Source organism: Tachypleus tridentatus, chromosome 10, assembly GCF_004210375.1.
Source record: "Tachypleus tridentatus isolate NWPU-2018 chromosome 10, ASM421037v1, whole genome shotgun sequence".
NCBI classification, from domain to species: Eukaryota; Metazoa; Arthropoda; class Merostomata; order Xiphosura; family Limulidae; genus Tachypleus; species Tachypleus tridentatus.
In genome coordinates, this window is record NC_134834.1 from 177,778,335 (window position 1) to 177,794,061 (window position 15,727).

Here is a 15,727-nt window from a genome sequence, read left to right on the forward strand (position 1 = left end):
GATTTAGTAACATATACATATATATGCAAATATATATGCACATACGCAAATATTCCACGTCATGCGAAAGCGTTCAATTATACGTCACAATAAAATAAAGTCCAGAATGAAATTTTAATCTACAAGTAAGAAGTAGAACAGGGTGTACATAATATTAATATGTTTTTGGCATTTATAATATCTGGTGAAAACTCCTGCTGATTACGTTTATCAGACTTTCCTTTCATTTTAGTTCCACATAAAGATACATTCTTAAACAGTGAACACGTTTCATAATGACGAGAAACCCATTTCAAAAATGATCTCTAAAGACGGCAGCTGTGTAAATTAAAAATTTAAATTATATAAATTATAGAACAACGTTTCAACCTTCTTAGATCATATTCAGGTTAATAAAGAAATTTTGCAACTGAACATTTCTGGCCACATGTCTCAGGGACCAGAAAGAGAACCTGTACGAGATTGTAGGCGGCTACGCTTGTTTGGTTTATTAATATGTTGAGTTTTTATTGTTTTAATGTGTTGTGTCCCAGAGAATGTATAGTTCAGTATTGGTGATATTTCTGTGGATTTCCGTTTTGAATTGTGTATCAGCTCTTGTGATCTAGAGGTTAAGAAATGGTATTTTGTTAGTTTTTTTTGTGTTCATAGGTGAACTTAATGTTGGGGTATATGGAGTTAACGTGGTTGAAGAAACTAATTTTGTGTTTTGCAGATGTGAATTCAACAATTGTATCGCCAACATATCTGTACCAATATAGTGGTGATATTTTGGAGGACTATAACAATATTAAAATATATTTATAATTGCCACGCTATAGACAAATTGTCACTGAAAATGGTCCACGATCGCTATTGAAAATTGTTTTTTATTTTAGTTTTCGATGTTAAAAATATTTGCTTATTTACATTTTTATTTACATTTTTAGGACGAAACTCTAACGTTTCGGTCCCTAACATTTCCAGCAGAGACACCTACAGCGTCTTATAAACATCATTTGTATTATTTCATTGTTTTTGTTTGTTTTTATCATCAATAGTAACCGGTCATAGCTTTCATGTTACTAGTAAACAGTGGCAGATTTTTAACACTCATCGATGTTTTCTAAAGTTCATTCTGTCAAACATCATCTGTGAATCCAAACATTTACAATGACGCTTGCGCTTGAAGACTAACCCTTGGGAGATTCAATTAGAATACTCATTGTGAGCTTCTCACAGAACCGTTAGCACGAGATTAGTTTTCATTTTATCATCCCATTTTAACGTTTGTTAATGGTGTGGTGTGGTTTTTCGTATAGCAAAGCCACAAAGGGCTATCTACTCAGCCCATCGAGGGGAATCAAACCCCTGCTTTAAGCGTTGGAAATTCCAAGACACACCGTTGCACTAGCGGGGGGGCGCAACGTTTGTTAAAAGTAATCAATATTCCGCAGACAGCTCAATGTTACTTTATAAAGAGTAAAACACAAGCACACACAAATCGTTACTACCGCAAGTTAAATTATGAGGCTCTTAGGAATAATGCAAGAAATAAAATAGTCACACATCATAAGTATGGAAGAGTTTTAGATGTCTTGTTCAATTACCAAATTATTTATATGAACTAGTGCGTAAATACTGTCATAACGAAACGTACTTTAATTGAAGAAAAATCACTCAATTTTACGTTTCATGTAACAAAATGTTTATTTGATATTTATGTGAGTTGTAATCCAATTATTATATAAAAGTTTTAAGGGTATGATACATAAAAGCTAATGTTAAGTTCGAGTGTAAATTGATTAATAGTAAATATACATTTATATATTCCATATTTTTAAATAAAATATATGATTTATTGCACGTCTTTTAAATAACACAAAAAATTTCTCCTAAATCATAAAATGTGAATATCACTTTGTCTGGAAAACCAAATTCAGAAAACAAATGTACCAACATTTTGAGAGATTTTTTTTTTTGAGGAAGGTATTTCAAATCCAGTTTTAACATAAACTACACGAGGGCTATATGCGCTAGCTATCTCTAATTCAGCAGTGTAAGACAAGATGAAATGAAACTAGTCATCACCACCAACCGCCAACAATTAGGCTATTCTTTTACCAAAAATAGTGGAAATGACCGAAACATTATGACGCCCCTCTGGCTGAAACGGCGATAATGTTTGGTGTGACGTGGACTCGAATACAGGTCCCCAGATTACAAGTCCAGTGCTTTAACAACTGTTAATCCGGGCAGATTATAAAGTAAAAATAATTTCTATGTGGGATGTGTTTCAGTTTAATCAAATGTCATGTGCTAAGTAATAAAATCTTAAAATCTGAAACAAACATTTAGGTCTGCAATTTTTTTATCTGTTTCGCAAATATCTTATTGTCATTAGTAGACGACAGTATTATAGCTTACTTTTCACCGTGATTTCTTTCTCTATCTTTTATTTTCCTCTGAAACTTGAACTCAAAACCAAAACGAGCTCGAACAATTTTCTAGTGAAATGTGCGAAACACTTTAGAAATTAGGGCTTTTAAAGAGAAAAACGTAAAACAGTTGTACCTTGGTCCATTTATAAGATAAAGTTACATGTGATGAAAGTATAAGTTTATCAAATTCTACATTCAAATCAGAAAATTATGAAAATAAGGGGTGTATCAAGTTTAAATGTAAACTAGAAAAAGAAACACACGTAAGATTAACGAAATGTAAGTACATTCAACGAAAACTCGAGATATATGTTGAAGATATATTTCAACCTTGTTTACCCGAATTTACTCCAGCAACCTATATTTGATTACAGAAAATAGATGAGTGAGGAAACATTGGTACATTTCGGCCATTATTGTCCCTAAATATTATGCTATATTAATATGACTAAATAGCGTTTCTGGCGCCTGCCCAAGCATGAGGACCTTGAAGTCGAAATTGGTAAGGTAAACAAGGACCCCAGAAACACTTCCAAAAAATAATAAAATCGTTGAAAATTAATTTTAGCAAGTTAGGCTTAGCGTAGATGAGACTTTCGGTCTCATCCATAAGAGGTATCCAATCAGCCACAACAGTGTAGGGAATGTTGTCCGGGTAGCGACGAGTTATCATGTCTATTTTCTTCTTGGTATCACTTAACATTTGTTTTACTGAGGAAAGACACACTTTCTTTTTCATTACCAAAAGAAACCATCGAGCTTGGATTTCACCTATGGGGAACGAAGAACCTACAGGTTGAGCCAGAGCTATCATGCCAAGAGTTGGGTGTTTTAATCTGATGGGAACTACATACTTATACAATTCTAGTTTTTGTTTTCTAATAGAAACTATTTTCTGGTCTAAAAATGGAAACTTGATATCGTAACCAGTTGCTAAAATTACGATGTCGACCTCATACTCTGTTTCTTCTCCTTCAAAAACTACTCCATTCTCAGTGAATTTCCGAATGTTCCCCTTCACTGTGACAGCTCCACTCTGAATCACGTGTAGCAGTTCATCGTTGACTGTGGAACGTTGTTCCAGAATGGAACGTTTGCATCTAAGACAGTATGAAGAATGGCCAGTTTCTTCGCCAACAAACGTATCAACAATGTAACGCAGTTGCTTGTACGGTGTATGAAAGCAAATCAAATACCACCACCGTCGAAAAAGCGAAGCATCCAATGGTTTACCACCAGGACTAATTCTGGGAATAATCCAACATCCACTCCTCACACTTAGATATACCTTGAGGTGAGAAAAATAGATCTTATTCAAGTATTAAGTGCAATTCTTAAAGTTTATAGAGTCACTAGTCTTACAGATATAAGATTCTAGATTCAAATGTGATGTCGTAAAAACAAACCCAAAACTTTTATTCCATAAATAAAATAGCTTGAACATCAAAACTAGATTTCAGTAAGTTGTACGCAAGACTACATTTTCCGTATTTTTAAACATGCGTAAATTTAAGAATACAGTATATATTTATACTATAAACACTCATGTAACTTTTAATTAATAATTATTAATAAAACGTCTGAGTGAAAACCAAAAAGAATGCCAGTGTCTTCTGCTGTTACCTTTTAAATAAAGGCTAATTTTCCAAACTACATGCTAAAATTGATTAAACTGCATAGTATTTTCTAAAAAAAACCTCTTTGCTTACAATGAATTTCCAGTTAAAAGCACGTGTATGATAGCTACAATTTCATATCTGGAACGAAGAGCAAAACATTATATTTCTCTAAATATACTTTTATTTTCTCAAGATGTTGGTATCTTAACGAATAGAATGCAACAGTATACTATAAAAAACAGGTTTTACAGGTACATTGGGAGGTTTGAAGTTGTCATTTACAATGAATCTTTTATGTCCAATGGTGGAAAATGGCAGTAACCTGAGTTTATCTGAGATCCCTTTACATGGCTGGGTATTTTAAAGAAGCATTGGGATGTCTTAAAATACCATTAACAGCATGGAGGTGCAATTGATAAGTTTTTTCTTTGGAAACGATATTTACCAAATTAAAGAGAACTCAAATTAATTACAATTTTAATGTTAGAGAACAGCCCATTTAAACCAAACGTCAGTTGTTAACTCATAGTTATAGTTGCTTTATATTATTTTAGTAAGCTTAAATCATAGTTTCTTTCAATGGATTCCAATTTCTTGCAAGTTTTCAGAATTGTTAACATAAAGTTCCTGTGTACATCTCTTAAAAACAAACAAAAGCCATATATAAGAAAATATAGACCTATAATAACACAGCAATATACATTTATTCATTCAATGATAACACAGAGGTTTGAGTATCGTTTAATAAAACAATATTCGAGCTTCACCAAGTCGTTACTATTCAAGTCACCAGGTCTGGTCTTCCTCGATCTGATGACGAAACAGTGTAGTTTTTTTTTGGAATCAGACTCCGTATTAACTATATCACGTCAACTCTTCCATTCTCAAGGACGATGGTTTTTCAACGCCCGTTTCAAGAGCTCATTTGTACAGAAATACATTATTGTTGAATTCCGCGAATTTACCAGTATATTAAAGAAAGAAATAGCATAAATATCTGTTTTATTCTCCAAATGATTAAGAGTTCTAATGGTTGACAATGAGGTATGACTGGATTTATCTTATTGAATATTTTCTTCGTTTTCAGACAGAGAACCTATTTAGATGTGAGGTATATTGTTGAATTAGGTACTTGAATGGATATTACGACTGACTTTACATTGATGAATTCTAATTCCTTTCAAGACTGAATTGGGTACGATGTTCTCGCGAGTCTTATTCTCGATGATGTTGGCACTCCATGATGATCCAAACCACCTTATTTTTATAAATTTTATTGAGTGAAAGGAATATTCGCGTCTTATAAAATTTTAATCACCAGAGTATATATTTATGATCTGAATAAATGAATATTTCTTGTCGAAAAAGGTTGTTACGTATTGAGTGGTTTTCACATGAGTTACTAATTTGCCAATTCAAATTCGTTTTTTATATAACGTATTCAGCTCTTTGTTAGATTACGTAAGCCTTGATGGGGCTACAAAAGCTGTGATATTCAAGTCACAATATTTAAACAACCAAATAACCTAGTTTCTTTACATTGTATTTTGTTTGATAAAAATATATTATTACATAATTTTATTAGTTAGACAGTAAACAAATATGGCATGGTACTATTTTCTTAATATTTGTTGAATTCTTGTATTTTAATTTTTCAAACACACATTTCGCAAAGGTAAAACAATGTTAAAATTGAACTTAGATATTGTCATATAGTTGCATTCTGATCTAACAAACTATAATACTACAGTCGTATCGTAGTACATGTAATATAGAGCTGCAGTCCTACCTCACAAGTTGTAAAACGTATAGTCAATGTACGGCCTGAATAAGTAACTGTAACGTAAGCAGATATCACAATTAGATTATCACGATTAGAATTTATATCACAGTGAGCTCTATTCTGAGGTTTAAAAGAAAGCAAAGTTCAAACTACTGTAGCTTATAATAGTTGTAAGCAAAATTAAAAAAATATAAAGCCATGTTGTTTCTGTAAATACGAAGTACGAAAGTACAACAGGAAGCTACAAATCAAACTGTGCAACTATAATACAAAGCTACAATTCGGGAGTGTATTCCCTTAAAAAGAGAAATAGCTTAGCAGTTATTGTGTTTGGTTGCGTATGTAGGGTCTAAGGTCCAAGATGTATTACCATTAAATAAATACCGCACTTACAGCTGTGGATATGTTATTAAAATGTCAGGCTATACATGAAGACTTGGAGTATCTAACCTGGATATTTTCCGATGTGATTATAAAGTGACGGACTATACCTAAAACCTAGATACTTCTAGCCTTAACATTTAGCTCAAGTGCTAACAGAGAGTAATTGAATTTAGAAACTACATTTCCTGACTAAAACACGAATATGGATTTGAAACTTAGAAAGACTCAATTTTCAATATCTGTAACACGAATAAACCAGCACGGTTTACACAAAACTATAGTACACTGTAGTTCGCGTTGTTTTACTCTCGTATACTTATATAGATTAAGAGAATACAGTGATTAAAAGAGTAAATTAAGCCTAACCTCTTTAGCTATCTGACTTAGCTCCACAGTAACGTCTTCTGCAGACTTTCCTGCACCAACAATCACCACCTTCTTGGCATCATACCCATCTGGTTTCTTGTAACTATGAGTGTTTAAAACTTTGCCTTTGAATTTTTCTATTTCTAGAAACGTGGGGATGTACGGAAACACGTGGTGACCAGTGAAAACCATCATTCCGTCAAATATTTCATCAAAATGAACATTGTTTTCAATGTCTCGAATAGTTAATTTCCACCGTCCCTTTTCGTCAAAATCGTGGTTTTGTTCTACTTTAAGAATTTCATGTCAAAACCTAATGTGTCGAACGAGATCAAATTTTTCAGCGTACATCTCAAAGTATTGAAGTAAGTAGCTATTATGCATATAAATAGGAAAATCCTTTGGTGGCGGAAAATCGCTAAAGGCGCTCATTTCTTTGCTATTACTTGTTATCGTCGACTTCATCACAGAGTTCACCTTCAACATCATCCTCTCTGTAGCACCAAAGTCCCCTAACTGGTCTGTCTTTTCAAAGCACACCGGAAGCAGATCTTTTTCCAGGCATGCCTTGATGGATGTGAGTCCACTGGATCCAGCTCCAGCTATACAGATCCTTTTTGTTGCTTCCATTATTTACAAAAATGAAATTTCACTATTAGATGATTCCAACCTGGAACACAATTAACCTATAAGATAAGTTAATATTTATTCTGTGCTATAAATAACGATAACGTATCACACAAGCTGTAAAATGAAACGTTAAAAACAGTATTAAATATTTATTTCCTGGATATATTCTCAAAACCCAAGTATTCGGACTATTAAACGATTTTTCTCGATCGACTGTAATATATATAATCTGTTTTGTTATTCAATTATTTATTATGTTTATTGACAATTGGTTGTTATTTCATTATTTTTTTAGAAAACTGCCCAAAATAAATTATGTTGAAAATGTTTAGTTTTAGTGTTTCGACTTTATTTTTCGTATAGTTGCTTATTTTAGATTCTAAAATAAATTTAGTTTATGATTGTAGCGACGTTGCCAGATTGGGGAAAAAAAATGTATTTATAGGAAAAGTAAAACCAATATTTTAAAATGGGGATTCAGCTTAAAATTGGGAAATTGGTTTTCTGTGATTAAACTCTTAAAAGACATTTTAATTCCTTACCTACTTTCTAACAATACGTGACGTAGCAGTCAGTTGTATAGACTTCAGTATTAACTTTCACCCCGATGTTTGAAGTACATTAATAATTTTCTCTGTGTTTGGTTATTGTAAGCCTGAAATCTTATAAATGTATGCAACAAAACTGTTTTTCATGAAAACTATAATTCCTTGTTTGTTCTAGAAAATGTATACTCAGACAGTCTCCGAAATGAAATGAAAGTAGTTACTGGAAATTACGAAATAAAGAATGAAGACTCAAAAATCGAACTTTAGAATTCTTAGGCCTTAATTTAAAATTGGTTTGCGGACACCTAAACTTATCGAAATTTTTTTGTTTTAAGAAAATTCGTGTGCATGAAAATTTGTCTTCCAATTTTAAATTTTTAATTCATATAAACGTAATTTTATGAAAAATATTTTTATTCCATAAATCGTATTATTTTTTAATGTTTCAATGAAATTTTGCAAGTGACTCGCGGACAACCGGTATATTCGTTGGTCTCTGTTTGAAACTCGAGGGGCCTCAAAACACAAATGAAAATTAAATACAGCGTAAAGTACTATTTGGAGGAGGCTGCAGGAGCTTCCAGCAAACAACAGGAATGCTGCACATGTTCAAGGACAACGATATGTTCTCCACAATTAACAGGAATGACCTGGAGTCTCTACTCCTACAAACCTAAGTTTATAGAACCCCAGTAAAACATACATCTATATACGTAATCACTTTCTACTGATAATAATATTTATTTACTCCTATTTTATGTATTTTTCAGTAATAGTTTACAAAAAATGTTTTTCTATTTTCATATTTGAACGATACTTTACATTCAACCTCTTTATCTGTTTATTAAACATGTCCAATAAACTTACGTTTAGTTGTATTAAAGTTCAAAGACACTGGAGCTCCAATAGTGAAAACAGCTTAAAAAGTGAAATTTTTTTTGACCGCGAAGAGAATTTCGAGAAAAGCATTTGATGACCTTGGAATTTAGTTCTCATTATTGACACGTCGTTTGCGCTTAAGAACAAACATTTAGATTCTTATATTTTAAATTTCTATGAAATGCTTGTTTTTACTTCATTTTGGTGACTAAAAACGTTAAAAATTTAGAGAAATGATTAAAGTATCACCATGCTCGTGATATGATAGTTTGCTGCTTTAGCAGTACGCTTGTGTATTATTTAAGTAAAATTTTTGTGTAGAATCACCAAGTGAACGTAATGAGATCTTTGGAATTAAAAGAACAATGCGTGTGACTCTGTCGATATGTGAATGTGTGCTCGCTCACCTGGAAACCTAATACTGGTGTTGCCTAATTGTGAAGTTGTACTTTTACATTTATATGATTACAACGGGTCTTTTTATATGCGAGTGCAAACTGGAAAGTTTATAGCATTATCGTTAAAAACTATTACTCTTGTAAAATAAAGAAACAAGCAAGAGAACACATTAGGTTAATTATTTATCTTTCTGTGGCTTATAAATAACGAAATAACAAAACACCTTCTTAATATAAATTCCAATAGCCTCTAAACATCGAAACCCAGACTTAAAGTTGTTGTTTTGGATCTAAGTCAGATAAAGTCCCGATCCGATCGTTGGCCGTTCCAATCAAGTCCTGAATTAAAGTTTAAAATATACATAAAGTATTCTGTTGTGAGATAAACTACGATAAATGATCTATCTTTTGGGAAGTAGTGAGTTATGATTGAGCAGTGGTTTAGTTTACAAACAGTGTACCTAAAGAACAACTGATAATATGGTATAAGACAATGCTTTGTATTTAAGCTTGAATAAAACAAGCCAGTTAGTATCCAATTCATTCCACACGGTATTGCTACAGAGAGTTGTATTTATAAGAGATCCCGTCATAATGCCTTTAGTATATTAAAACGTAATTTGTTAGTGCAAACCTACAACATAGGCATTCGCTCCAGACTTTAGATGTGCAAGTCTTTAATTTCACCACTGACCTACTGAGGTGCACGCAAAATCCAAGAACTTTTTACATAAAATATGTGAACCAAAACTGACAATATTTCAAAACTGTTTTTAAGTATCTTAGTTCGTCAGCTAGTGTCTCTTATTTCAACCAAGATTCTGAATTATGTTAAAACAGAAAAAAATATTTTTAAAGTCTATCGGCAGTGACATACAGAAAACGATGCTCGGCTTGGACAAGAAAATATTGATATTTTACATTTAGTTACAGCTTTGTTGTTATTTTTTATCACATAATCAGGCCCTCGATTCGTAATCAGAGGGTCGTGGGTTCGATTCCCCGTCAAACGAATCATGCTCGCCCTTTCACATATGGATACGTTATTATGTTATGGTCAATTCCACAATTCTTTGGTAAAAGAGTAGTCCTAGAGTTGGCGGTGGGTGGTGATGAGTCGCCGCATCCCCTCTTGCCTTACATTGGTAAATGAGAGATGATTAGCGCAAATAGTTCTCGTGCAGGTTTCGCGAAATTCAAAGTAAACAAACATCACAGAACGGCTATGTTAGAACTGGATTTAGAATTGCTTCCTCAAAAAACAAATTCTCAAAGATATGTTTATGACATGGTTTATATACAATTAGAAGTTGGTGTTTTAAGTAGAATTAAGTAAAATAACAATAAATAAACCATTGTCAATCAAATTAAAAGTCTCGTTTCAATCGGTACTTTGATTGGTTGGATTAGTCCTACGGGCTGGGAACGTCGTCTGTTCTATGGTGACTAAAACTTATCACCAATCAGATCAGTTTGTTTCTTGTATTTCGTTAGAATGTCTTCTTTGTGTCTCATGTGAGCTCCGAAATGAGGAAATTTCTGTACATACAAAACCAGCGTTAAACACTATATCTTTTAGGATAGCACATCACAAATTATCTAACTTTACATAGAAGAACACTGAGAGTGAAGAGGCTCAAACCCGTGACTAAACATCAGACAAGTATCTGAACCGGCTACAACGAATGCAATTTGAAGAAACTTCATGGTGTTCTCCAAAAAAACAGCGCGTTTGCAGTTATGTAATATAACATATCGAACAATGTACCTTGATACCACCTGAATTAAAGTTCAAGTAATTTTATTTTAGCTTATATATGATATAAATACAATCGTAAGGTTAATAAATTCCCATGATATTTATAATACACGAAACTGGGTGAACAAGTTTCAGTACTGCAGTGTTTCTCAGTGAAGGTAGTTACTTGCGTGCCACTTATTATTTTTTTTTAATGAGTGAAGGAATATGTTAAGGGACGATATGTAATACACTGTATACTCACTAAAATGCTATATGTGTTGTAGTAATTACTTATTTTCATTAAAAAATTATGAAAACGAGCCATTTTGCAATATTGCACATTTGATTGTATGTCATCGTCAGCGCCCCTCCCTTTAGGACACGCTGTTCTAACACTTTGGACGTCACATTTTGACATTAAAAGAAGTATTTTATAAGTGTTTGATGCTTGGACATTTTGAAACAAGTTGAAGAACTTTCTTCTACTTTCTATAACCACAAGTATACAAGGAATCTCCTAGAAGTCAGAACCTGAATGAACTGTTTATGTTCATTAGTTTTATTCGCTTTGTTATAATATTTTCAATCGTTGAAAACAACAGAAAAGCATTTAAAAAAATTCACGACATTAAAAAGACTCTCGTAACTAACAGTAGAAATGAACCTACTTACCATGTCAAGTTAGTCAGTCCCTTTCTGAGAAACTTAAGAGGTATTTATGTTTTACTTTACTTCATTTCAACATCGGATTTTCAACAACTTAAAGGTTAGCATGATTTGGGTTTGAACCCTTAATGAGGATTTGGTGAGGGTTATGAATGAAATATGTTAACCTTAAATGTGGCGTTAGGTATAATACATATAGGCTTTCCTTTTTGGTGACAAGGCGTCGGTGAAAGTTCCATTTCATCTTTGTTTCCAAACTTTTTAAGTACATGTTCGCTTTTAGTTCTGTGACATAGTCATCAATGACGGTGAAGTCATGGTTCTGTAAAGCCCTGAAGACCTTTTTTGTTTTCAAGCCACAAAAACAAACAACATTGTGAAACTGTAAGTACTTATCACATTGGAATATCACATAATATCAATAAATTTCAAGAAATATTGGTGATCATCAGAATAATACCTTATGAATTACAATATGTTTTAACATTATCAAGCAAGCGTATCCATATTTCTCATACTAATCACTAATTGAGGTTCTTGTTGGTAGACTTACCATAAGTCCCGGTGTCCAGTCCGGTTTACTAATTTGTACTGGTTAACAATGAATTGTCTTGGAATGTCCCAGTTTTTGATGAAATGGCATAAACTCCAAAAAGCATGAACGGGAAATGTTAAAATCTGCATAGAGTTCTGACTTGGGGTTGACAAAAAATAACTTTTAAGTTTTCATTTTATTAGTTGATTAGTGGTGTGAGCCATAGTGCTGTAGCATGCCAATTTTCAAAGGTATTACATCAGACGATATTCACAAACAGCTTATACTGTACATGTACAAGTATAATTATTCATAAGTGGGCTGCTTTTGGCGGTACGTGTATAACGGCAGCTGTACAAGCGGCGAGCGGCAACACATGCAAATATTCCTTTGAGCAAGTGTTTGTGCTTTGTGATTGCTTTATTAATTATATTAGTCATAGGTACATGCTAAATTATTTTCGTTCTTTTATTTTAGAAATTAATCCCAGTCATAATGTCCAAAGCTGGTAAAAGAAAGTTCACATTCAACAGTGAATTGGAAAAATAATATAAAAAATCTTAAAAAGTTTAAACATACAGCTAGTCTTTCAGTCGCTGTTAAAAGCTCAAGAGTTCATGTGATTTAAAAAAAAAATTGTGCCTGAAGAGAGTGACTTGTTAATAGTTGCCAAAGAAGCAGTCTTTGCATATCACAGTGCTGTCCATAACATAAGCTTTAAAACAGCTGATTGCTCTTCCAAACTGATAGCAAAGTTACTTGAACCAAAGTTCATTTCTGCCAGAACGAAAAATGTCCAATTCGTTTCACTCACAGCAGATGTTTCAAATCGAAAAGATGCCAAAATAATATCTGTCAGGTGCGATATTTTTTGCCAGTGGACGGAGTGAAAGTATAACTTTTAGACTTTCAGTGACATGAGAAGTTTTGACGAATTAATTTGTGTCCACTTTAAAAAAACATGGTTTATCCAAAAAAATGTTGCTTATTGTTGTGGACTGCAAAACAAATTTTGGAGATGTGGAGAGAAAGGGGAAAAACATTGTATATTGTAAATTGAAGAAGGAACTTGGCAGAAATATTGTGGGTGTTGGTTGTGGTGCTCATATCGTACATAACTTTCTCCGACCTGCAGTTGATGTCCTTCCTATTGAAGTGGAAGCTTGATGGTCAAATGTTACGAGTATTTCAATATTTAGACTGTGCACGTTTATACCTAAATTGAGTACTAGAAGGTTCTCCAATATAGAAATACGCAACTTTTGTCTTTGTTACCAGCTGTTGAGAGATTTATCCAAATTTATGAAGGATTGAAGTAATATTTTTGTTCATAAAAATAGTGGTCTTTGTTGATGAAAAGATTTCTTGAGAGTAAATTTGGAGAAATGTATCCATGGTTTGTTCATCGACAACTATATTGCTCAACAAAATGATTTTGGTCATGGAGAAAACAAAATCAACTAAAAGTGATATTGTTGCAGAACTTAATAAGTTGAAAACCAACCTGAAAAAAAGAAGGGATTATAACTTTATTCCCCTTGGTGCAAAAAAACAAACAAACAATCAGTGTGCTAGAGAAAGAGGGAGGATGCCAGGCAGACTTGATTAGGAAGGAATTACCAGTTCTTATGATTGCTGCCTGTCTTATATTGAACTGTGAGAAAACAGTTTTGGTGGTGGGAAATACTTTGCTTGGATAAAACACAGTGTTTTTGTGTGGTCTGAAAGAATCAATAAAACACTTGGAAATGCTGTAATCAATATTGATGGTCTGTTTGATGAAGTTGTTCTTGTCAAATCTTTCTGGTCTTCAAAATGTGACGAATAGAAAGTAAAATAAATAGGTTGTGATGAAAAATGGTTAGAACTTTTCAACCACTTCAATGATAAAAGTATTTCTGTACATAATCTCAGGCAAGTTATGGAGTACATTTTTTGTTTACCCGGCACATAAGTCCCTGTTGAAAGAGAATTTTCAGTGATGAATAGCATTTGGTCTCAAGAAAGAGGTCTAATGAATGAATCACCAGTAAAAGTAATTTTGCCTTGTAAACTCAATATTGACTTGAGTTGGAGTGAGTTCTTTGAAAAGTAAGAACTAATAGGTTTTTGCAGAGAGTTCATTCAAGTGAAAAAATATGAATTTTCACAAAAAAGTGTTTAGTGAAACATTTATGAAATTTTTATGTTCCTTCCCTTGCTGAATTCAAATAAATATTAGAGATATAAACTACCAGTATTCCTATTTTTGTGTGGGCCAGGCATGGCCAAGTGTGTTAAGACGTTCGACTTGTAATACGAGGGTTTAGGGTTCGAATACCTGTCGCACCAAACATGCTCGTCCTTTAAGCCGTGGGTAAATCCCACTATTTGTTGGTAAAGAGTTGTGATGACCAGCTGCCTCTCGTCTTACTCTGCTAAATTAGGTACGGCTAGCACAGATAGTTTTCGAGTAGCTTTGCGCGAAATTCAAAATAAACAAATAAATCCTCTTTTTGTGGCAGCATTAAAGCTTAAGTGAAGTTAGGTCATAAAAGCACTTCTTTATTATACCAGTGCTGGTATCTATAATAAAAATTGAAAACTGTCCCGGTTTGAGGTTTGGAAATTAAGGTGAGGCTACATGTAGGGCAAATTATTATTTTTTTATTTTATAAGACAAACAATCGGAAAATGTTTTATCCACCCTAGTAAAATAGACCTAAGTAGAAAGAGTAATGATTTCTGAAGATAAGGATCAAAAAACATAAAACTTCTTACTTGGATCACTGTCGCTCCGCAATAAAGAAACTGTAGACCTACTTCAGCAAAATCTATACCCCCTGTAGCTAAGATTGAAACTCAGGTAAAGCCTTAGCTATAGCCGACAGTATTCGAAGAGCAATTGGGCGAATGGAATTTCCTAATACTCCCCCATAGGATGTCTTATTTTCTATTCCCATGACTGGCCATCCAGTACCATCTCCTGTCAGACCCATAAGACCTGACATTGTATTTATTACTGTTACCCCATCTGCTTTGCATAAAAAGAGAGAGAAGGAGAATAAAATAAGTTTTCTTTTCATTGTACAAGTTACCTGAGTTCCCTCAAGGAGTCCCCAGTTTTAAAAACTCATACGACTGTACAGTAGTTCATTGTCTACTTGACAGTCATCACGAGAAACATTATCTACTCCGTAGAATAGAACACGACATGACATACGAACTTCAAAAGTAAAAAATAGACATATTTGTTACCGTTAATTGTAGGTTTATTTACTCTTGAAACTAAACACTTTTGAAAACCCTGCGGATGTACATATAGTGCACACAAAGAATGTAAAAAAAAAAGATATTTATTATACTGAAGAGAAGCAGTCTTTTTCGTATTCAATACCGAGCTTATGTATTACAGCTGTAAATTGGTGTACAATAAATTTATTAATTTATTTTCTTACACCATATGACGAAATACTCTTTAAAATTGTATAAATATTATTGTATTGTTAAGGATATGAAATAATTAGTAAGTACATATTAACATATGTCATTAGAAAAATATCTTTTGACAATGATGAGATGTTATTAATCTGTGAGAAAATTTGATTTATCTTTCTCTGCAATCGTTTGTTTTTTTAATAAATATATGATGCTGAAACACAGTGCGTTGTATATGATGCTTAGTATTCCAATGACAATAAACACTTCAAAACTGAACATTGATAATTTGATATTACTGGATTTAACTCTGCATTTTTTTTTCTGCACATGTTTAGTTA

At 33.0% G+C, this 15,727-nt stretch overlaps 1 protein-coding gene and 2 pseudogenes across 1 annotated transcript; all 3 read right to left on the bottom strand.

Annotated features, from left to right (window-relative positions):
• Window positions 1-2,868: 2,868 nt before the first annotated feature.
• Window positions 2,869-6,764, bottom strand: LOC143228575 (flavin-containing monooxygenase 5-like). The gene is made up of 2 exons (XM_076459811.1): window positions 6,573-6,764; window positions 2,869-3,708 (listed from the first exon to the last, which is right to left on the bottom strand). Exons 1-2 carry the CDS (start codon window positions 6,762-6,764, stop codon window positions 2,869-2,871), a joined length of 1,032 nt encoding a protein of 343 aa, XP_076315926.1.
• A 114-nt stretch (window positions 6,765-6,878) lies between these two features.
• On the bottom strand, window positions 6,879-7,202 carry LOC143228576 (dimethylaniline monooxygenase [N-oxide-forming] 2 pseudogene; annotated as a pseudogene).
• A 2,095-nt stretch (window positions 7,203-9,297) lies between these two features.
• Window positions 9,298-14,947, bottom strand: LOC143228578 (dihydropyrimidine dehydrogenase [NADP(+)]-like; annotated as a pseudogene).
• Window positions 14,948-15,727: the final 780 nt, after the last annotated feature.